Below are 26,006 nucleotides of genomic sequence, written 5' to 3'. Positions count from 1 at the left end.
CTAATATACCAGATTCCCTACTGTGGTCGAATTTATAGTCTTAAAGTAAAGAGGTAAAGGTCGATGGCAATAACAACTGAGTCACAGCACTAACATTGCAACTGTTGCTAGGCTTTAAAAAGTACATTCCACAATAGCCACAATCAGTTGAGCTTTAGGAGAAAAATAGGTAGTGAGCATATTATGCAACTTAAAAATACATTCCATGATAACTCAACCGTCCTATTCTATGTTTAGGTTGCGAGTGCTTAGCACCCGATAAATTTTATGAATGTTTAGCATTGGATTGGACCGTTAACTTGTTAAATGCTATAGGGTTACTGCTATTCCAATCCATAACAATGTGATAAATAGGTATAAAATAAAGTAGCAAATATCAAGTTTTCTGCTAATCTTCCCGTACGAAAGCTAGGCTATTGAGATTTGGAATAATTACAACGGTTTGACCGGATCACGAAGTTTTAAATTACGTTACTCGTGGCCTGAACCCAATTTCACTGTTTATATCAAACGAGTACTTTCACGTTATTTCTGGTAGATATTACATCACTTAGTTAAATTGACATTGGAGTAATGCTATAATATTTGTTAAAACGATAAAGTTATAGACATCTTCACAGGCAGTCATTACTGTCCTTAGACATAATTGGCACAGCCACATATAAGATGCACTTTCAATCGATAGTGAGCATTCAAGTAAAATAGTGGAAACTTATTATCAGTACTTACTGGCCTTTTATTTGTTCCTTAATCCGTGTCATTAAAACTAGTAGACGGTAAGTTTTTTTTTATTAGTCGGAAGTTGGATACCTGTATGAGAACGATATTACAGTATTTGTGCATTGGTTGTGTGTAGGACGGGCCCGCTACCTGATGACGGCGCGCGGCGGGCGGCTTCTGTTCTACGAGGGCAACACGTACTTCATCAACTGCAGCCGGCGGCGCAGCAGCACGCGCCAGCTGTGGTACTGCTCCTCCCGCAAGTCCCGCAACTGCCCCGCCTCCGTGCTCATCATGAACAACACCGTGCTCGGACAGGCGCCCATACACACGCACCCGCCTAAAATATCCAGCACATACTTCGGCGCCAAAGAATACTGCTGAGCTGCAAATTTGTTTATTGCGCGTTAAAAGCTAATTAAATTGAGCGGGGCGGGGGGACCCTCAATGTGTTTCTGAACGACTACGCGAGGAGTCTCTGGAGAATTACAATCCTTTATTTACACGTTACGTATTGCCTCGTGGAGTTTATGTTGTTGAAGCTAAAGGTTTAAAACTAGTGCAACTTATGTGCCAAATTTAGTTGTGAATTTTAAGTGCAATATTAGGAAATGTAGGTAATTAAAAATCCGCCAAATACCTGACTTAGTCAAGCTGTTTGTAGTGTTTATGAATAAACTTTCAATATTACCGCCTCAAGCATGACATGTTTATGCCATAAATTATTAAACAGCTAACATTGAATATGTAAGATCAATAAAAACATTGTATCGTTGCGCTGAAATAGCGTTATCATTCGCGAGGGGAGAGATCGGGGGCGTGGCCGCGATGTTCTAGTCTTAGTCGTAATAATAGGAAAGTACAAAATTTATATTAGCCTATCTATCTGAATATCTTGATAAATATTTTATTGACAGAGCTTAGTAGAGAATTAGTTAATGTGTCGATGTTACAGTAAGTGCCAAACTGTTGCCATTATGTGTATTGTTGTTAGTGATCGTGATGTAAGATAGTATTAACATTAAAGTCCTTAGGGGTAAGGCAAAGCGCATGTTTTTATGTGATGCAGATGCCTACCTGCCCGTTCTGGGAACTAACAAAAAAGAACGTCTAGACGTCCTGTCTCTGGGCGGTTTTTCTATTTAAAAGGTTTTTGTGAAAGACTTCGATCGCATACAATGTTCTAGGCCCAGCTCAGGGCAGGTAGTCGAATCGTCATTGAGCATTAAATACTACTTTATTCAGTAGATGTAAAGCTTTCTTTTCGTATATTGACGATCTCAGACGCTTAGCAGGCTGGATGTAGTCACGTTTTTTGTTATCCCAGCCCTTATTTTTGTTACCATTTCGTGAGTGTAAAAAAAATCAATACACCTGCCGTACTTCAAAAGTACTTATAGGTATTGTTAAGTAACTTTTAGGGCTTTGTTTTTTTTGTATATAATTTTGAATGATGTTTTTATATTGAGCATTCCGTTAGGGTTTTTACGTTCTAGTCATTTAGAGAAGGGAAGTCATTTAGGGCATTTAAATATAACTTGCGTTTATTAATGTTGCGTTACTTACAAAATGTATATCAAAAACCGGCCAAGTGCAAGTCAGACTCGCGCACGAAGGGTTCCGTAGCATTACGCAAAAACCGGCAAAAAAATCGCAGTTGTATGGAAGCCCCACTTAAATATTTATTTTATTCTGTTTTTAGTATTTGTTGTTATAGCGGCAACAGAAATACATCGTCTGTGAAAATTATAACTGTCTAGCTATCAGGGTTCATGAAATACAGCCTGGTGACAGACGGACAGACAGACGGACGGACGGACAGCGGAGTCTTAGTAATAGGGTCTCGTTTTTACTCTTTGAGTACGGACACCTAAAAAGATCTCTACCGCATTTATAGTTAGGCCGTGAAATTAGTGGTATAGCCAGTGTGTATACCCGTGTGCATTTGCCCACCAATTTTATTTTAAAAATAAGTTAATTTGCCGCGGCGGACTTTAACCTAGGGCCGGCCGTGACGCCCGTGACAGCGCTGGGTTTCGTTGGGAACCGTAATTACTAGCAAGTACAATATCTACCCGACCTACTCTATAGATACTCATGATAATTCTTACGCTTCGTTAACGTTCCCTTGTTCTGAATGGTTTGTAGCAATTCGGGTGTGTTGTATGATTTTAATTTTATATACGAATTTATGTGATTCATGTGATGATTAATGTCAGTATACATTTGAAATTAGACTTCTTTCTCTCTGATCTAATACACTCATGTGTATTAATAAATTACATTTAGAAGAAGAGTAGATTGGTTCAATACACCTACTTTAAGTTGTAAACGAAAAATTCCATATTAAATTTGAAATATTGTTATCAAAATGATATCTAAATAGTGTCATAACCTCATAACGTAAGTTTAAATTGGCCTCGAAGGCAAAACAAATGGGAGTGTACCTACTTTGATATTTACCACTAGCTTTTCGCTGAAGGAAAACATCGTGAGGAAACCTGCATACATCTGTGAAGAAATTGAAAGGTGTATGTGAAGTCCCCAATCCGCATCGGGCTAGCCTTGGGGAATATCCCCCAAGCCCTCTCGCGCATGAGAGGCCTGTGTCCAGCAGTAGGACGTATAAAGGCTGAAAAGGAAATAAAATGGTTGGCTTTGCGACGCCGTGGCCAAAGGCCCCATTCGCCCAATCCTAGCTACGCCACTGGTTAAAGAGTTTTTGTATTATATTGTACTTATCATGCACCCTGTAACAGGTTTTCTTATTGATTATCCAATAATCTCCGAGGTTCACGACATATCAGGAAGTATTAAAAAAGCCTTTAATATAACAACAATACGACAGTTTTACGCCTTACTACATAAGTATTATGGATGTTTAAAGATAATTTTAATTTCAATACGATTACGTGTTTCGTGCCGAGTATTCATTACAAGTATTTGAAATAAAGCAGTCAACAGCTGTATCCGAAGCAAGGGCCGAGAACTGGTAAACATCTGGTAGATAGTACTCAGGCATTCTGTACCGTTACGGTGAATAAACTATAATTAGTGCGTGCCACCCGTCATATTTAAATGTTCGTTACGCTTTTTATGACAGAATATCTATTATACCCTATTTAGTATTGATGATTACGTTGTATGGAATTTAATTACGGATATGTTATTTATTTGTGACACATAAGCATTGCAACAGAGTCGGCTAAAGATGAAAACCTCTTATGTCCTCCAATGGAGTCCACTTGTTTGCGACTTTAAGTATTGTGTGCTAAAGTTGCAAATCCTAATTTCCTACAAATCGAGTTAAGTGTTTTGCGACTTTAGACGACATCTATTAGATGAATGACACGACGAACGAATTAAACGTGAATTGGAACGTAATCTTGATGTACAGTCAGCTCCAAAGTAGGTATGTAGGTTATCTTCAAAATAATTTTTACACGATTTTATTGTTAGGACAGCAAGCTAAGCAACTTGTGTTGCTGTTTGTATTTGTACCATGTACCAATTATTAAGTATTGAAATTGAAACAATACGAACAGAAGATTATATACAAAGGAGAAGTTACCCCTTTGAGTCAAGCTTTCCAATCTTGTCGTAATTAAAATATTAAATGTATGTATAAATTGTATGTACGCAGAAATATCTCAAACTTTGTGTATAATATCGTTATCGCAGTTCTACTATGAATATTAAGTCTAATGAAGCAATAGTAGTATAATACCACGAACACTTGGATAACTAGTTATTATAAACTATGATGTTTATTTCCTGTTGCCTAAATAACTGATAAATGCTATTTGTTGTCCATACCCTGCCTAGTTTTTAGGTTCCGTACCTAAAGGGTAAAAACGGGACCCTATTACTAAGACTCCGCTGTCTGTCTGTCTATCCGTCTGTCACCAGGCTGTACCTATCTCAGCACGAACCGTGATAGCTAGACAGTTGAAATTTTCACAGATGATGTACAACAACCAGTACTAAAAACAGAACAAAATAAATATTTAAGTGGGGCTCTACAACAAACGTGATTTTTTTGCCGTTTTTTTGCGTAATGGTACGGAACCCTTCGTGAGCGAGCCCGACTCGCACTTGGTCGGTTTTTTTTGTATAACTGAGTAGCGTAATGATTGTAATATGTATTCTAGTTGTAGTTAAGGTAAGGTGGGGTAAGACTAACATAGTTTATTTTGCTCGGGGCAAGACAAACAGTATGAGGATTCCATACAAGTGATAGTCTTACCCCACCTTAGCTTACCATGTCCATATTTTTCGATTGAATTTTGATCTCATTACAGTGATTTAATTTTCCGTTTTTAATGTTGTTTTATTAATTTATTAATGACTGAAATCCTTCGGAATATTTATTATGTTATTAAAGTTCGATTCTGGAGCAGTTTTTGAATGACCTTAAAATGTTTGACCATTTGCTAGATTAAATTAAAAAGTCTGATAGATTTTGTAGGTAATAATTTATAATTTTATAATTTTTATCGAATTAATAATTTTCTATATCTAGGTGTTATATATATCTACGTATCTAATTATAGTATAACCTCTTATTATCCAACATTTGAGTCGATGGCAAGGTTTGCGTGTATGTATACAGGGGGGCAATGTTAGTACTATAATTGTAGGTACATTGATGTAACTATCAGCTTTTTAACTTGCGGCTTCCCTAGCTAGGTAATGTAGTCATGTGGTGTGCTAAATACCTTGTAATTTAGTTTAACCCTTTCAAAAACAATGAAACACCTGTCGTAGTAAGGATAACTGAAGCGTATAAAAAGTGTTTGTATAAAACTACATTTTAGTGCTCCTGTCATATTACTTGCTTACTATTTATTTATTTATTTATTTATTTAATCTTTATTGCACAAAAGAAAACCTTACAGTACAAAAGGCGGACTTAATGCCATAAGGCATTCTCTACCAGTCAACCTTAAGGCTAAGCAGAGAAATTGTGGGCGGTGCTACAAATACAACAGCAAAAATAAAATAAAAATAACATATAATCACATATATATACAAATATAATATACATATATAATATATATATAAATAACGACGAGACTCATTATGAAACTAATAAAAATACACTAAGAAACTTTCTTTCCGCTAGCATAGAAAGCACGTAAGGATTATATATATATATAGTATATAGGATACTATCAGCAAATCATTTTCCAACATAGGTCGTTTCTTATCTTTAAAGCATTTCAACGGGACACAAATCTACCATACTTATGTATAGTAAATTTATAACCTAGACCGCAAAGTATTGGCAGCGTTATATTCCGATCTAGCTATTACAGAGAAATCAATATAATCAGTTCAGATGAAAAGTAGAAAAAGTATCAGTAGGCATGTTAATTGAGAACACATGCGTGAGAAAGCGGTATTATCAATATGTAGACTATTCTAGCTCACATGGCTTGCCCGGTTACACAGCTGGAGCTGTGTTCTTATTATTTGTCGAGCCAATTACTTACCACTCGCGTCAAATGATGAAACGTTCACAGTTCATTTTTATATGGAGTAGCAGTCACGTAAAATGTTTGTGGATATTTTTGGAAGTTAAGCACATTAATTTATTTTGAAAAGTAACATTTAAGATTTTTTTTATGAGTCCCCGGCAAGCTCGGCCGTATTGCACCTTCCCATACAAACGTAGTTCCGCTCTCATTTTAAAACTACGTGTTGGATTGTAATGAAACTTTGCACATACAATGACATGAGGTATATCTAGGTCTGAAATTAGTTTATATAGCTCCAGTTTATAAAACAAACGAAATAGAGCAAAAACAAGTTTTGTATGAAAAACATAAATTCGCTGTATTTTTTGAACTATGGTATCCGAAGCTACATACACGAATTATAGAAATAGATATACCTTATCCTATTGTAAGTACAAAGTGTCAGAGCAATCTAGCTAGTCGTTTTAAAATGAGAGCGGAACTACGTTTGTATGGAGAACCGAGCTTGCCGGAGACCCTTAAAAGTGTAAATCTTTTTTCAATAAATGTCAGTACTTACGCCTAGTCAAAAAGTCCCCCCCCCCGAGTTGTCCCTGACGCAAAGGTGCCCATCACACTAGCCGCGTTACCCCGTTGAATTGCGATAGACAACCTTAACTCCCACATTTAAGTAATAAAAATATGATAAAATCATATTGGTACATTTTTTTTCAATTGAGCCCATCTAAAAGAGATTTCCCAGCTTCCTTAACCAGCTGAAAACTCCAACCTGACTCCCCACTATTTGCATACTTCGATTCTTCGGACACGTGCCTAGACGTGAAGATAGTCTGGAAGTATTAATGATGATCGGTCACGTAGAAGGGAAGAGAAGTAGAGGAAGAGCGCGTACCCGGTGGATAGACACAGGCATATGCCCAAGCCCCAGGTTTGCCTGCAAATGGCGCAGGATAGAAAGAAAGAAAGAAAGAAAATGAATGGAATGGAGAATGGAAGAAGGTGCCAGGAAAAAAGTGGTGCTAAGCGTCTAAAATTGCAGGCAGGAATGAAATTAATTTTTATAAACTTAGCTGGAACGCCTGGAACTCCTGTATATGGTTCAGTCCGACTGAAGCTCAAAATAATCGACAAGTTTTAGAAGTGTAAGCTGTATACAGTAATTACAGTATACCTATAATAAACTCCTGATGTTCATATGATGCCGAAAGCTTTACAAAATTCTGAGGCTTTTTTTGCAAGAATATTTACAATATGACGAATTTTCGATTTATCGCATTGGCTGTGGACCACACACAAACCTTGTTTTTAAATATCGGCTTAATTCGATTAAACTAGGTAAGTAGGCAAGGGCACCGAGGTGCTGCCCTATCACCCCTAGGTGCATATATTATCATTAGTTAATTATTGAAATTGCAGGCATGAAGCACAAAACATTACAAGCAGTAGGAGCATCGACTTATAGTTTAGCCGGGCACAAGCCCCAAAGGATCGACAAGTATCAAAGATGCAAGCATTGCGCGATTCACAGAGAGCGCAGGATGACGAGATTTGCGTGCAAGCATTGTCAGGTCTATCTGTGCCTTGGGTGCTTTGAACATTTCCATAATGACTTATATTGACCGGGATATAGACCGTGATTACCTTTTGTGTTTTGTTTTGTTTTGTCCCGGTCAATATAAAAGTCTAGTGAAACTAACCGTGAATCATTCAAAACTCTAATTCCATAATGGATTTTCCAGTGTTTATTTTAATCCATAATGTAATCAAATAATAAATTAATACTTAAGCACAACTTAAATCAAATTTCATTTACATATAATATTTAATTACAACTAAATTAGACACTAACACTTGTGATCTGAGTTGCGAGACACTAAATGAAGAAAATACGCTTCTGGTGGCAGAAAGGAGAACTCAGAGATCCTGGGTTCCTGGGATCCTGGGAGAAGAGCCCAGAGCAGTTTCAGAGCCCGCCAAAACGCCGAAATTGAGGACTTGTGGCTGTGCCCAATATTATCGCCGAGACAAAAGCCTACCGCAGCCTCCGCTGGCTCGGCCACGTTGTAAGAATGGATGCGGATCGCGGAGCTAAAATTACTGCTAAACGGGCATACCTCCACCCGAGGTTTACACGATATCAAGATAATTTTTATTACTGTGCTATAACTTAAATACCTATGCCTGGAAATGTAAAGCGTAATAGAATCTTGAAAATTTACTGTCGATATTCTCGTAGGTGGGTCGACCGTATCTCTAATTGAGATACCTGTTCCTAAATAATAATAAAATAAAGGGACACTTTCCCGTCCTCACCCTCGTGCGTAACGATGGCAACTAGTCTATCATCGTGGGCTTGATAACAACCTGCAGCAATAGCTAATTAGAGAGCATTCTGACTTACGAAGAAGGAAGGTAATGTTTTCAGTTTTTCGCCCTGGCATTTATTAACATACCTGTCAGAAAACTTTCATGGAACCTGCTCGTATCACATTTCGAGGATGCAGATTAATAAAGTAGTTCTGAACGAAATTTTTTGTTAAAAATAAATACGTAACTGTTGTATTTCCTGTTCCTACTGCCGGTAAGTAAGGTTGCCAAGTAAGTAAGCTCAACGAGGGTGCGGAGTGTAAGGGTCGACAACGCGCATGTAACACATCTGGAGTTGAAGGCGTCCATAGGCTACGGAAACTGCTTACCATCAGGCGGGCCTTATGATTTTTGCCACCGAATTAGTATAAAAAATATCTTATAATATTACAATATATCCTCCATTCCTTCCTGTCCACTTTGAGTCCCAGGTTCGGGAGACTAATGGCTCGTCGTTAGTGTGCTGATAATGTATTAATGCAGGTATTTAAATCTTACATTGTATTACAGATGTTTCAGTGTGGAAATCTACTGAAAGTATTTCTTCCCGAAAATGAATAAGAGGCCCATTTTCAGGTGGGTTAGGTACGTCGAAAATCGAAATACTTAAAAAGTGAAGCCAGGTTTTACGAGAAATGTTAAATGAATGCTTTGGCAATAGGTACCTACGATATTAGTAAAATAACCCACGAAAAATACTTGGGAGTTTTATGTTAATGTTAGATGTTGTTTTATGACGCAATAAATTACTTTACTTTTAATGTATTAGGCTTGATGGTGTCTTTTTAGGTGCAGGTTGGCGTTGGCGGTATAAAGATGATGATAATGATAAGTAAGTAAAGTAATATGTGTCGTTTTCAATCAAAAGGTACCAAATTGTCGCTTGTTTATAAATATAAATATATAAGGATGCTCTGACAGGTTATTCGTATAAAAATACAATCCAACTTCGTCCTTATGGTAGGTGACAATGCGGTACCTTTTGATCGAAAACGTCACATATATCTGTGGCTCTTAAAAAGGGGTACAAGTCTCGCGCACCTCAGATGAAAATGATATATACCCCTTCATATAACCCTTTTTCATTTAAGCTGCGCGAGTTGCACCTTTTTCACTAGTGCTCTAGAGCCACAAATATATGAGCAATATCAGTATCAAAATAAGTAAACAAGAAAATTTGTACATAAATCAAGTTGGTACAGCCAATCAATTTATAATCGTAAAGAACCATTTTCTGGCAATTAAAAATAGTTCTTCGCTAGTTCTAATTCCAACTGTCTGATATATATCTAGGCAGGGGCATAGCACACTGCCGTCGCATGTCGTTCCGAAGTGCGAAGCGACGAATTCGCGTGCGGTGACGACGCGATGTTCCGGTGCTGCGTTTTTCTTCGTATCTTCGTCCGAAGCTCCGATGCGCGAGGAATCGCGTCTACGTACAAAAATCCGTACGTGGAGCTCGGTGTGGGATACCCTGCGGCGCGCACTGCATCTTTGACGAAAGCACAAGTCGTCGTGCGATTACTGCGATTCGCACCTTCGCACGGAGATACGGAGCCAATATGCTATACCATGCGATTTTTGCATACAAATCGAGATTCTACAGTACATTTATGTAGTTTGTTAAAAATCGCAGCTTAGGACGTCGATTCGAAATGCGAAGCAGTGTGCTATGCATGCCCTTAAGTGGCTAGCCTCCGTCAATTCAGAAAAATAAATTTGAGTAGTTCATAGGTGAAAATTAGTGACGCTAAATGTTTATAATATTTCATCTGATATTAAATTAATGACGTGCAAATACTATACTCACCGACTTGCAAAACATTACGTTACATACTATATGATGTGACACAATTTTCTGAAAATAAGCATAGCAATTCCAAATTATTGCTTGAATTATAAAATGCACCAAGTGTTTTATTAAAACGTCATTAACTTAAAATAAGAGGTACCTACATAATTCATGCTTTTATACATAGTACCTAAGTATTATAACATATTCGAACTATGCTTTAAATAGCCTTTAATCAAATTAGCTTAAAGTATTTACGATCAATCAATCTAAGTTTTAAAATATCAGACATGAAGCGATATAAAACCGGTAGGGCTTAGCATACCTCAAAGCATCTGCTCAGTTCAAGGCAACGATGTAGAGATAACGACACAGGCGATACTAGCTCCATCTGGTTGCTGGCTAGTCATCTTCGTGCGGAAATAGCATGGATGTCGCCTCCTTTCCGTGCTGGTGACGTCTCGCGCGAGTTTCCCAATAGATGGCATTAACAGTCTCGAATATCATCTGAAAGTTAATACATTCAATTGAGATAAATGTAGTTGTAGACATTTGATTCAAAGGCATGATTTGTTTATAGGGTTTTCATTATGATTTAATAGTACATTATTGTCGAGGCTCGGAAGTAGCTACTTGCTGGCTGAGGATTCGTTTTAAACGGACGACCTTGGGAGTCCGTTTAATTTAATCCGAAGCCAGCAAGTAGCCTTCCAGCCGAGTCGTATATAGTGCTTTTCTCAAAAATGGCGCAATAAAAACAAATATAGTAAAAATATTGTACAGAAGCAACGTTCTTGTGTACTTATAATATATTCACAGAAAAAAGTAAAAAGATTTGCTTTGCCGCCTTTTTATTTTTTAAATTAAAAATAGAAGTGTATTTTTCTGCTAAAAATACGCCAACCTATTTGAGACACCTAAATAATCGCGGTACCAACATTATAATAATAAGTACTGGTCATCTGTTTCATCTGTTTGGCTGTTTAATGGACCTATGCCTTCATTTGATATGGCCACTTCAACTTTTAAAAAGTTTGGAACTCGACAAATAATGGAATTTATAGGCAACATTGCAGTCCTGAAATCGAGACTGCAATGTTTTTAATTTTTTAATTTTTCGACTGACCATAAACTACGCACTTCGCGACCTACTTTTTAACCGGCAACGTCGACTTTGCCGTCCATTTTTGAGAAAATATTCTTATTGATTAATTGTTTTAAATTTTACTTAGTTCTTATCATCGCCTCATCGGCATCGGGCGTCATATAATCCGAATGCAAGCCGGAGCTTATTAAGGCTTACTTTTAGGTACATCAAGAGTACCTATGTGGAATAGAACAACACGATTACCTACTAAATGCTAGAAAATTAAAAGAAAAAAACGCGCATAATTAGAAGGCTAGGTATATTAAATAAATAATAAATAAATAAATAAATATTATAGGTCATTCTTACACAGTTTGACTAAGTCCCACGTTAAGCCCAAGGAGGCTTGTGTTATGGGTACTCGGACAACGATATATATAATATATAAATACTTAAATACATAGAAAACACCCATGACTCAGGAACAAATATCTGTGCTCATCACACAAATAAATGCCCTTACCCGGATTCGAACCCAGGACCATCGGCTTCACAGGCAGGGTCACTACCCACTAGGTCAGACCGGTCGTCAAATATTCCAATAAATAAAATCATATTGTTTACCTATGCTTTAGATTAGGTAGGATTTGCTTGGTTTGAGACACTCGCAAGTGAGCAAGCCAAGCGTCGTCAACCCGACACCTGTTCGCCACGGCACATTACACCTGCCAGGCTTGTAGTCGTGTATGCCGCTCCCGTATTGGCTTACACAGCCACGAAAAACGTTGTCACTACCTGATACTGCTTGTATAGTTTGTAATAGACTCGAAGGCCAATGATGATGATGATGAGATTAGGTATCAAGCTTAGAAGGCAAGTTCTATCAACCGGTAGTGAAGCCAAATAATCTATGGCATTCTATTACAATAACTCCCATCCCATTAAGTTTTATTGTTATTCGACACATCGATTATTGTAATAGATCGCGGGCCAGGAACAGATTTCCATGACCAATCGCCTCCCGGGCGAAAACTCGTATAGTGGTTATAACGGCTGTGTATGATGCACCCTCGTGAACGTCAGCTGCCGCTCCGTTGGTGGGTTGAGGAATGGCAGCAAACAAACTCATAAAAAATTTAGTCATCGCCTCCGGCTTGATACTTTGTCAGATGATGGTTTAGATGCTATTGTGAATAAACAAAATCGTCAGCCGATTGTATCGCTGTGGAAAGACCGTCAGCTGGTTACATGAACATGTAAAAAATTAAATTGTTTTCAGTCATCGGCCTCATCGCCTCGCGTTTGATACTTTGTCAAATGATAGTTTAGATGCTATTGTACTCAGGCGTATGTCGGACTTAAGAACAAAAATGCTGTTAGGCTGTTTTAGGGACACAGCCGCCATGGTTTACGTGAAACGTGGTGTTGTTATTGTGATTGTACGGAACCCTTAAAACGCGAGTCCGACTCGCACTTGGCCGGTTTTTTTATCTACAGGATTATAGCTAGTAGGCATAGGACTTAAACGTACACGTAGGTTAGATACTTTGAAATGTCACGTTTTTATTTATTTAAATTATTGCAAAATTAAACAACAACAAATGTCGAACTTAATAATGCCTTGACCCCTTTAGGCATTCTCTACCAGACAACCATAGCGCAGCGCGAAACAGCAATGGGGTTGGCAACTGTCAAAGGTTTGCTCTGCTAGCGCCATCTGCTAATTTGCTGCTGCATTTCGACCGGTCAACCCCATTCATTAAATTAAAACATAATGAGGTTTTTAAGTTGGTAACGCCCTCAATATGCTGAAGTTTATTAATTTAAGATAAAGGAAATCCGAGGTCTTCACCGCGAATTTCTTTAAATTGGTATGTACTTATAAGAATATAGTGAGGCACGGGCGAGATTCTCACAATAACTTTATCTTCCGTCACTTCACTCCAGATGTCCGTTTCGTGCTATCGTGCCGAGGCAACCCCATGATCCGGATCGGCGGCAACAACTTCATCAAGGAGAAGTGCCGTGGGCCGCGCACGCGCTGGGTGTGCGGGCGCAAGCGGCGGCTGCAGTGCATCGCCAGCATCACCACCATCGAGGGGCAAGTCGTAAAGATGTACGGGTTCCATAATCATAGCTAACAAAGGGAGAATTTTGCATCCATACTTACCTAATATTATAAATGCGAAAGGCTGTCTGGTCGTCCGTCTGTCTGTTATCTCTTCACGCTTAAACCGCTGAACTGATTTAGTTGAAATTTGGTATACAGATAGTTTGAGTCCCGGGGAAGGACATAAGATACTTTTTATCCCAGAACATCCCTCTAGGGAGTGAAAAGGGGGGTGGAAATTTGTATGGGGAATCAATAACCGCTAAACCGATATAGATGAAACTTGGTATGGGGATAGTTTGAGCTGTGGGGAAGGATATAGAATTTTTTTTATCCCCGAAATCATCCCTTAAGGGCGTAAAAAATGGGGTAGAAATGTATAGTGGACCAATTTTGGGGGTGAAAAAAAAAAAGGATGGATTTTAAAGCAGATTTGTTTACCCAAATTACTAATTCCACGCAGACGAAGTCGCGGGCAAAAGCTAGTTACTTCATAAAGGGGATGCCAAGCATTGCCTGCATAAGTGCACATCGACTGCATGGTCTGCATGCAAGTTGTACGGGTTACATACTTTACATAAACGCTCTTCATCAAAAACAAGTCAAGCACCGCTGTGCACCATCGAAGACAACCGTCTGTTACTGCTGCAACTTTAGCGTAGGGAGACGGACTATAGCTGGGCGATTTGGACCAATAATTAAAAACGCTTTCAATTTTACACAAACAAACCTTACAACCTTAGTATATTTTGTGTTATTTATTTTACTTTTCTGTGAAATAAATTTAAGTTGGTCCTGGGATGTCAATTGCTTGAAAGTGATATAAAATTGTATTTGCGATTTGTTTTCACCCTAGCTTGCATGTTTGCAGCTTATTAACGTACCGAAATCAGTTCTCCAAATTTTGTAATAGATCAAGACTTCGCAGGGTTTATTAATACTCACGCATTATCTGTAATTTTCTGCTCTCGTTATTTTATTCAGATATGATATGACACAATACATAGGTACACGTAATTATATTGCAACGTATAGAACATTTCCATTAGCCAGTATATTATATTTATTAAATTTAATCGGTCAATGGACTTTTGGAGTGCAGAAAAATAATATATTATAGTTTTGACACAGTAATTAAGTCTGTTCAGACAGATAGTTCTATCGTCTTAAGGCTGACAATGACATATACAGCCCAATTCGAACAATGCTTATAAGATGTCACAACGATACGATACCGATCTGTCAGTGTCAAAAGTGACATTTTTGGTTAAAGAAATGTCACTTTTGACACTGTCAGACCGGTATCGTATCGCTGTGACACCTTATAGGCATTGTTCGAAATGGGCCGTTAAGTAAATGAAGGACGGATTTCTTAAATTTTTGGTGCTTTCAATGTAGGTATTTTTTTATGAATTGTTGGTATATTATATAACTAAGTACCTAATTAATGTATGATAATAACTTAAGTAGGTAAAATAATGAATTTATGTCGGCACAGGGGCAGATGGATTTTGTGTAATTAAATCATGTTGGATATTGTAAGACAATTACTTATTTTTTATAAATGTTTGTTTTAAATGTCATGTTGTTGGGTGCTGCAAAATATAGAATGAAATTTAAAGTGTATTTGAGCTGTCGATAGTAATTAATGTTAATGCTGACATTGTCATGTTACACTTTAGACAACCACTGCTGTTAAACTGTTATGTGCTGTTTGATAAAGCTGTTCTTATAAACCACTTGGATATCGAGCACAGGCTAACTAAGGCCTGTCCCGTAAAGTTTTGTTACATGAACACATTAAGATAAAAAACTTACTGATGAACTAAAATATTTTTTCTGTAACTATGTTATTTATATAGCGCTTGACTAGTGATTAATTTTAAAATAAACCATTTTGAGACGCACATAACCCATTGCTAGACCCTAATGCAAAAATGAAGAAATTGTTATTTGGGAAACTTGCGATCGATTTGCCACTAATATTTTGTATTCGCAGAAAAATTAGTAAAAATATATCACAGTCATAACAAGGTGCAAGATTCCAAAGAAGAACGTATCATTGCTAAGACCTCAAATTGGCGACAGAATATCATCTAAATTATATAAAAAGAGAAATAAAATGGCTCCTGTTTTCATACAAAATCGAAATACGGATATGAAAGTATTCAAACCCATATAATTTTGCCAAACTTTTTACAAAGGGTTTTGTTTAGCATTATCAGAAGCGGAATTAAATTACATTCTTGAATTTACAGAATAATTTACTAGTAAAATAAAAATATTGGCGTCAGGTGCAAATATAGCCGAACAGTGCTCGCAAGATTTTATATGGGACTTGAAGGAAAAATATTACTCCTGCTCACATTACAAAATAAAATAATTGATAAATGTTGTAAATTAAGGCTTAAGACTCTTAAGCCTTTAACTTTAACTAAAAAAAATTGTGTTACATGTTAAGAAAAGATGAAAATCTCATCATCAAAAAGTGACTAGACATGTTCTTTCCGTGTACCCTTCATATCATATGGTATACTCTTAAGTTAAGAGGTTTAGAGTTAGGAGATTTTCATCTTTTCTTAATGAACTATTAGTTATATCTTTTGCTACCACTGTATAATATGTAACACAATTTTTTTTAGTTAAAAAAGACCTGGTCACGGAATTACCATACATTTTGACATGGATCCAAATATTAAAACCGCGATTACTCAAAATGTCTAGTTCTTTCCGTGTATCCTTCATATATTAAAATATGAAAGTAAATAAATTAGAAATACCTACCAAAATCAGCATTAGTTCTTGTAAAAAGACTTATATGGGACAGGTCTTATATTCAGGAGCAATGAAAATTGTGTAATTTACAGACATTTCCATTAAAAATTGTTAGCTTTGACCTTGAGTGTATGATGTGTATCTCGAGGTACCTATATGTATTTTACCTAAGTTCTAGTTGAATGATCACCAGCAATGATCGTTGTAAACATGGCTAACCCTTTGCTTGAATACAGTTTTATGTTTTGATCATGTTATGACAAGGTGAGATGGTTAATATTATTATGGTACAGTGGTTTATTTTATAAACAACGCAACGTATCATTTAATGATAACGCTTTTTAGTTTTTATGAAACATATAAATGGTTTAGGTTCGGTAGATAATTTTTAAATTTAGGGATTACTGTAAAAAAATATTATATATTTTATCATGTTTTTATAAAACAGTTTATTTTTTACTTTTGTGTTTTATTCTATCTATGCCGTTGTTTTCTATCAGCGGGTTACATTCTTCCTGACCGACTGCTTAGTTAGAAATTTTAAGGTCAAACAAATACTGGAACATATCTTTAATAAATTATACGACTTCCAGAAAAAGTGGATTGTGTGTATGAGCGGCGCAGGCGCCTGTTCTCTTTCCACGACCTTGAGATCGTGCTGCACCAGTGCTCCAGTGATTAACCTGCTCCATTAAGAACCTCCTGGCTGTTGGGGCTGAAAGCTCCTTGATTAGCGATCACGTACCGGAAAACGCAGGTCCCACAGAGTAGACAATCTATCTATTATTGTAGAACTGTTGAATGAAGGTTGCATTGAACTTGTTCCAGCAGATATGATGATGTTTGTCTTCATTGTTGGCACCTGCGGCATAGACGCAAAAATCAACCTTTTATGCTACACAAATAGGAGTAAGGAGACTGCTTGGATGATAATTTATTATGATTGACGGCCTCCTAGTCTAGTCCGAAGTGTATTTATTTGTATGTAAAGCCTGACCAGGAATATATGATCACGCGCCGTGTTGCGGAATTTCACTGGAACTAGTTTTTTCATAGTATACTGAACTGTCACCCTATACATGATAATAACAGCGCTCTCTTGACAATGATCATATATTACTGGTCAGGCTTTATATCACAAATATGTTCCTGAGTTAAGGATGTTTTCTATGTATTAAATATTTATATAATTATAACTCCCTCTATATATTATAGATATTGTTGTCTAGTCCCACAACACAAGCCTTTATGAGAGATTAATGTAGAACGAGGTTCATCTGCGTAAAGTTGTCCTTTAATATTTACTTATCTATCAATTATTTTTTTACTCAATAAAAATATTCTACGTAAATAATCATCATGCAAGTCGCAAAGTTTTACGGGTTTATTCTTAATTTAGATTAGAAAGTTTTACTAGTGTTTTTATAATTATAATCATGAACATCACTTTAGTTATTAATAGGTACTTAATGTATTAGTAACGATATTATAAAATTTACGATGGATTAATTATAAATCTGGTCGGAGAAATAATGTTTAGAGGCCTTAATGGCGACAATAACTAAAAATTATAGGGCTATTTTAACAAAGCTAGACGTGTAATCGTTAGCGTAAGGTTTGAACAAAGTATACAAAATGTAATAGTTTTAAGAATAAGACAATATTAATCATTTTAACTATAAAACTCCCGTGAGACTCAAACATATTATATTATTTTAAAACGGGTCACTTACGTAGTATTAAGTCGAATAGCTCGACATGTTTCGGTCCAATTTACGAGGACCGTCTTCACGGAGCACCGTCACATCTTCACTGGTCGAGGGCGCGGTGTGTAGTGTGTGAGTGACCCGTTTTAAAATAATCTAATAACATTAATAATCATAGAAACAGGTACAGTTAGCATCATAAGTAACGGATCAGACTACGCGTCAAAAGTACAGCCGTTAAATGCATGCATACAGAACGATTAGGTATAGACTGTTAGAGATACTTAAGAACGCAAACCCTAAATATATATCTCTATGTGGCATACAAGTCCAGAAAGGTCTATACTTTTGGATGTATACTTTTATACAGTGTTACAGTGTACTGTCATTTAAGTGAACGAGGGTTGTGACCACTAGCTCGATGTCATGGTCGTGACTTGGACTAGGTACTTGCCATGAGAACTAGGTATAATATGCAATTAGTTAAAAGAATACAATTTGTATTAGGAAAGGAAATGTGAATATGCATATTAAAATGTAATGTTAATGTAGTAAGTTTTTAGTTGAAGAAATCGCAGGCATAGATTTTTGATTGGCTAAACTAACCAGTGCTATGTTTATTGTACTATGTTTATATTTTACTTTATGTAGCTTATAAATGCAAGTACCTTGTCAACAACGTTTAGGTAAGAAAAAATGGTCGTGAATAAATAGGTATTTTTTACATATAGGTCAAAAATCTATAGTCAGCAGCAAAATTACCTAGTTGTTTATCTGCTTAGATGAGGTGATCAAAATTTGCACACAAAAATAATTAAAAATAAAGTTGTGTTAAGTTCATTTTGAACAAGCTGGCCGTTTAGCAACATTTACTGCTGACTACACGCCAGAAGTTGTACTGTTTTATTATTATAAAGATTTTTATCTAGTCTACAAGTTAATAATTACTTAATCATTAAGTATTTGCCTAGTTAAATTGGGTGCGTTAATGGAGTGCTTCCGAGCTTTGAGCTCTATTTTTAAGTTCACAAAGTGTCATATTCTATAAGGCTATTTGCGGTGCAGTAGGTACCGCTTTATGAACCAAATATAAAATGTTCCTTTTTCATTGATTTTCCTGCTTACCTTGTGTGATATCTTTAAAAGATTTATCTTAAACAATTCCTGTGTGGTTTTGGTGAACGATTGTTTGTTTTTCAATAAAATACAATATTTCGATGTGCTGATATTGCTTTTTTTTACTCAACACTTATGTTATGCCTAAATTAAACAGATCTTAATAGAAACTTAGGTTGCCAATCATAATTTCTTGTTTGTTGTATCTAATGCAATTCAGGTTTTCTTATAATTACATCCAAATTTACATTACTCCCTATATATTAAGAATTAAAGATACCTACCTACGTTGAATTAAAATCTCTTTACCCAAGCATAAATATTTCAGTAACTCGTCGTAAAACAAAGAAGATAAAAAGAAAGACAAAAATTGTAGCCCAGAAATTTGGACTCAAAGAAATAGTGGTAGATCCTGAAGTTTACAGCTCTAAGCCCCGTCAGACTAAGCCTAAAGACGGCGCTCGCCTCGACAGCTATGGTCATTTCGCCGTTCACACGACGACTGGCCGTTGTAAGCTGTGCATTCAAAAGAAAACAACAGTCAAGTGCAAGAAGTGTGACTATAGGTTGTGTTTCACTGCTAAAAGGAATTGTTTTCTTTTGTATCATAATAATCAGTAATTGTCGATGTTCGTTTTGTATTGTTATTAAACATGCAATAAAATATTAATTTATAATCGTTAAAATGTGTATTCAGTCTTATAATAATTACAAACACACGTATTAGATATTTGGGGTCAGTATTTAATTAGTGTGTATGTAAGTAGCAATATACCATTTCAGTAGAACAGCTTAACATTTCAGTACATCGGCGAAAAAAACTGACGAAGAAAAGAAATAAAAATAATCCGTCTACTAAATGTCACAACCGTGACACGAATCTTGTTTCGGAGGCTTGCCACGGACACTTCGCGGTGCACTACAAGGCACGATTGAATAATACATCATTAGCTTTTCTTCATCTTAACCGATGAAATATTGTTTATTGCTTTAATTCCGTTACGCAAAAGTAAAAAAACCCGTAATTGACCATTAAAGACTGCCACATAGAACTACCTCTCAGTACGGAGCGTCGCGCAGTACTTTCGAATTACTTCATGAATCTTCAAAACCAATCGAGATGCCATTATAAAAAATTTTATAGGACATTAGTACACCATAAGCTACATTATTGTGTAAAAATAAAAAATATAAAAAAATGCGAAGTTGGAAAAAAAAAGATATTTAATACTAACTTCCGGTTTGTTATATGAAAAAAAGATAAAAAAAAACTTTTTTTATAAATTTTCAAAGAAATCAACTAATATTCTCAAATAATCACTATTTAGTTATAATTAAATCCACTGAAAGAATTGAAATAATAATTTTTAAAAAATCCGTTCCTCAAATTTTGTAGTTTTTTCAAATGCGTATAAATTTTTAACGAAGCAATATATTAAAAAAGTAATGATGCCAAATTTTTTAATTCACATATAGGTCCAATTAATCCAACTATGAACAAAATCCAGAACCTGACCATTTTTTTGCTGCCCGCTTGACGTGAAATGCCCCTAATGTGATTTTTAAAGTTTTTACTTTACATCTAGCTTTTGAACTTACATTTTTAGGACTTTGTCGAAAGAAAATGACAAAGAAAAGAAAGAAAAACACGAATGCAAAATGTCGCAATCGTGACATAACGATTTACTCTGAAGTTATTGAGGTCCCTAAACGCCAACAGCAGCCTGGTCGTGACGACGGGCGTCGTCTCCATAACCACGCACATTACCCGGCTCACTCTTCCCAGTCGCTGCCGGTTGTGTAAATATAAGTTCACGACGGTCATGTGTGTCAAATGTCAAGTTAGACTTTGTTTTGTTTCTAAAAGAAATTGTTTTCTTTCTTATCATAACAATCAGTGATTGAGGCTGTAATTTTTTGTATTGGTAATCCTAAGATGAAGGAAATTTTGTTGAGAATTTATGTAAAAAATAATTGTGCTGTCTTAATATTTTTTATTGTTATTATAAAATTTAACTTTTCAATGATTTAACAAGTCACTCTATTTATGTACTTCAGGGGTTAATCCAGTATTTTTGGTTGGTTGAATCCCTCATTCACAAAAACTTTACAGTACTTTTAGTAAAATACAGAACACGAATTTCGGTAATACATACATCGAAAAGAACTGACAAAGAATAATATGAAAAAATGCACAAATTTTACCACCAAGAAACTAAACTTACAGGGTTGCGTAGATTAAGGCCCTCAGCATACGAGGCGTAAGCGTAAGAGGCGTAAGCGTATCGTTATACGCGCGTAGAACGAGAGCGCTACGAGCACGTACAAGTTCAAACAAGTCCGCACACGAAGCGTAGTCGTAGTGTAGCGTATGAGATCTATGTCGTTATTACGAGTCGTAAGCGTAGCGAAGCCTTGAAGAATTTGTATGCAAACAGAACGATTACGCTTACGCGACGCTTGGTGCCCAGAACTACGCGTCTCGTACTCGTAACGTTTTTACGATACGCTTACGCCTACGCCTCGTGTGCTTAGGGCCTATGTGTCAGAGTTTCAAATAGCCATAATATTAAAACAAATCTTTAATTACTATTAAGTCGAAATAACTTTAATATTATCGAATCTCACGGGAATATAGTTAGAAATCTTCAGATTTAAAAGGTTTTTATTTTAAATGTACTCTAAAATTTATAAAACTAGTTCATAACAGAAAACAAAGTTTAAGTGATCCATTGTAAATTCCGATTCCGCACCGTCAGCGTATTTTGAGCAGCGGTGTGGATGGCACGCCAAAAAAACGAAACGCTTACGATGCGACACAGCGATTCCGTACCTTCACCGTTTTTTAAGCAGCGGTGTGGTCGCACCTTATTTCCCCAAAACTTTTCATCAACTCTTAATACCTACCTAAAATGTTTCTGAGGTCTAACGAACGTTACAAACCAAGCCTCAAAAGCTTTAATACTATCTTAACATAAAATGTTAATTGAGCACAACATTTGCAGAAGTGATAATGATCCCATCCCGCAAAGGCAAGCAAGACCTGCTCATGCTAGACGGCTACACTTACTCGTTGATGAACAAGACATCGCGCGGGCTGAAGTACTACTGCTCGTCCAAGAAGTCGCAGGGCTGTCGCGCCACCGTGTACCGGCTTGCGAATGGTCAGGTCGAGCGGCAAGACACCACGCACTGCCATCCGCGCCCGGGTTATGTTTTCAAAAATGGCGACTATATTAAAATTTAAGATCAATACAATACTAGTCACACGCTCTTGGCGATTGTAGTTACAGATATTTCCCTCCAGTTACTATGTCCAAACTACTGAATTCTACGGAGGAGGCTGTCCCCCATTAAATATATCTACGAGTATATATCAAAACGAAAATAGTGTGCCACGAATAAACTATTTCTATAAAATTACTGGCAAGTTGGCAAAGCTTGATTTGCATTCGCTGACAACTTGTTATTCAATGTACCTATTTCTTGATTTGATTTTTTCAAATCTATTCTTACTAAGAGTACCTATCAAGACCAAGAGTACGAGTAGAGTAGATATCGTTCCTCTTATTTACCTTTGTGTGTATTATGTGTATTTGTAAGTATGAGTTTGTTTGTGTACTTGCAATTAATAATTATGAGAATAAACCATGCCAAAGTTGTATTTATTGTGATAGTAGTACTCAAAAACACTTTTTTGTAGTAAAAAAAAAACACATTCTAATAGCACTGCTTATTAAAAAATACTTTCAGATGTTGTGCTTCTACCTACGAAGTCCGGCAAAAAGTATCTCCTCATGGTGGACGGGTACACATATTCCCAGGTGCACCACACCACCCATTACTTATGCTCGTCGAAGGCATTGGGCTGTAAAGCTCGCGTGCAGTACTTAGGGAACCTGCGCACGCGCCGCGTCTACACCGAGCACATACACCCGCCGCCCAAGTATATTTTCAAGAACGGGAGTTATTTCAAGGTTTAACGATCCTGATGGACCGGTATATATACACATCACGGTATACGGTATTAAACACATCATAAGTTTAAGTAAGTGAGTAGGTTCCTTGGGTTTATAGTCGACTGTAACCTTAACTGGAAGCACCATGTTGACAGTGTCTGTGACAGGTTGGGTAGTGCAGTCTTTGCGTTGCGAAAGATGAAGCCACTTATCTCGAAGGAAGCTCTAAAACAGGTGTACTTTGCTCACTTCCATTCTATTATGTCGTACGGCACGCTCATTTGAGGTAACTCCACTGATGCCAGAAGTCCTAATAGTTCAGAAGAGAGCATTTCGTACACTTGCTGGAGTAAAACATAGGCACCCATGTAAAGAACTTTTTATTTCGGAACGCATAATGACTCACTACTCACAATACCTGTTTGACTTAATAATATACGTGAGAAACAATATTGCTCAATTTTCTCGTGTAGATTGTCCGGGAAAACAACTGCGTAACACAGGTCGTCTTATAACAGTTCCTCGTCGCTTGGTGCTTTCAAAAAGGAACCCACGAATCATCGGACCTACTTATTTCGAGCACCTACCTGCCGAGATAAGAAACGAGCAATGCGACGAAATATTCAGACGTAAATTGAGAAACCTTTTGTTGGAAAACCCTCTGTACTCAGTAAATGAATAGAATAGAATAGAATATTATTGGTATTAGTCATACACTGTCAGTTACATAACAATAATTATTAACGAGTTCATGGAAATGACATTTTGATTTAGAAATTATTTTATTATTATTGTTTTTTATTGACATTGTATTCTTATTGGGAGATAATACTATTTCATTGTTTTTTTTTTCTATTTTATATTATAGTGTGTGGACGACTCTTATTGGGAGATATTATTTGTATTATTTTATACCTACTCTATTAATATGACACTGTAATCACTGTTCCCATTTGGGATTAATTGACTTTTTATTTATTGTTTCTATTTTTATTGTTCTTGTGTTGTGTTTTTACTGTTTAGTGTAAGTTTTGACATTGTAAATTTACTAATATTTTGGATTTGTAAGTATCTATCTACTTATTCTTATTGTAATTGTGTTGACAATCCTGATTGGAGCTATAATTCTATTTTCATTAGTATTGTTATTATTTTCATTTTTAGGGTTCCGTACCTACCTTAAAAGGAAAAAACGGAACCCTTATAGGATCACTCGTGCGTCTGTCTGTCTGTCCGTCTGTCACAGCCTATTTTCTCCGAAACTACTGAACCACTTAAGTTGAAATTTGGCATACATATGTAAGTCTGTGACCCAAAGATGGACATGTAACGTAAACAAATAAAATTTAAACACGGGGCCACTTTTGGGGGGCAAATGAGAAAATTAATAAATAAAGTTTTTCAAACTATATCGTGTTACATATCAAATGAAAGAGCTCATTGTGAGAAACTCAAATAGATTTTTTTAATAATTTTAAAATAAACAGTTTAGAAGTTATTCAAGAAAATATACAAAAAATGACCATTCCCCCTTTATCTCCGAAACTACTGGGTCTAAAATTTTGAAAAAAATACACAAAATAGTTCTTTACCTATAGATCACAGGAAAACCTATTAGAAATGTGTAGTCAAGCGTGAGTCGGACTTAATTACTTATTAGTTTTTGATCCGACCCCTACGGGTTTTTTAAAGACTTTAAAATTTCACATAAAAAATACATTGTTTAAATTGTGTAATGTACGGAACCCTTGGAACGCGAGTCCGACTCGCACTTTGCCGGTTTTTTTATTTTGACGATCATGGTAGAAATTCTTATATTTTTGACATTAATGCAAACTTATTATGTAATCGTCTTTCATGAAATAAATCATCTAATCTAATCTAAATAATTGTATAATATAAGTAACAAAAACCTTTTAAGGTACATATCGGGTACATTTTTATTACAAAACAAAAAAATCCAAATATAAAAAAGTTAGAATCAAGTTAAAAATACTAAGGCTAGCAAGCTAAGTGTAACCATATTAGTACTCGTACCTAAATATAACAGTTAAAACTCGCGTTTCGTACACATAATTAATGTCATTACCGGGTCTGACGCGATTAAATTTCATTATTTTACCTTGTTTCCGATGTTTCGGTTAGTTTGCACTAGCTGTGGTCACGGAAGACTGACGTCCCAGCAGAATGTCAATTGAGATATTGGTAAACAACACTAAACTACCCGACATTAGTTTATACAAATGTTCGGGGTAGACAAATAAATTTATCTACCCGTTTCTTTTTAATGTTTATTGTCCACGTCACGACACGCAACACTAACAATAAAAACAAAAGTCGAAAAAAAGTTCAAATAATGAAATTTAATCGCGTTAGACCCGTTAATGACATTCATTATGCGTACCTAAATGGTTACCGGAAAGGGGGACCGCTGGATTCCAGTGATATTTATGCACTAAGTATGCGCCCGACCTGTTATCGCTATTTTTTTCCTTCACGTGCTGTCCTATTATTTTTGACATTATTTTCACTTTTGCTACCCTAGGTGTCACGCCTGGAACCAAACGTCGGCTTTGGACGGAAATTATCTTCGCCGAGGCTCGCACAAGAATATTCAATGGAGAGTCAATAAGAAAAGTTGCTCGTTCTTTTAAACTGAGTGAAGCTAGTCTTCGTAATCGTCTTAAGAAAGGAAAGCCAGCAATGTGTGCCGGTAAACCTATGACATTTAATCGTGATATGGAGAAAATGTTTTGTTTTTACGTCAAGGATATGGCTGAGGCTGGAAAAGACGGGCTTACTTCAATGAGATTACGAGAATTGGCTTACAAATTTGCTGTTACACATAACATAAAACATACATTTAATAAACAAAAGAAGATGGCAGGGGTAAC

General features: G+C 36.3%; 1 protein-coding gene across 35 annotated transcripts in view; it reads left to right on the top strand.

Moving 5' to 3' along the window:
* LOC134755337 (protein tramtrack, beta isoform) overlaps positions 1 to 26,006 on the top strand; it is a 598,730-nt gene that overhangs the window by 60,742 nt on the left and 511,982 nt on the right. Inside the window, exon 5 of one of the 35 annotated variants that reach the window (XM_063691861.1) lies at positions 857 to 1,119. The exons of 33 other annotated variants lie outside the window; for them this stretch is intronic. In XM_063691861.1, coding sequence (XP_063547931.1) covers positions 857 to 1,104 — 248 coding nt within the window. In that variant the 3' untranslated portion in view covers positions 1,105 to 1,119. Of the gene's footprint in view, positions 1 to 856; positions 1,120 to 26,006 lie in introns of those variants that run through there. One more of the 35 variants, XM_063691817.1, reaches the window with a different exon arrangement.

This window comes from Cydia strobilella, chromosome 2, assembly GCF_947568885.1.
Source record: "Cydia strobilella chromosome 2, ilCydStro3.1, whole genome shotgun sequence".
Lineage (NCBI taxonomy): Eukaryota > Metazoa > Arthropoda > Insecta > Lepidoptera > Tortricidae > Cydia > Cydia strobilella.
The sequence above is the reverse complement of the archived record's forward strand: the minus strand, read 5'-3'. Positions and strand labels throughout refer to the sequence as shown.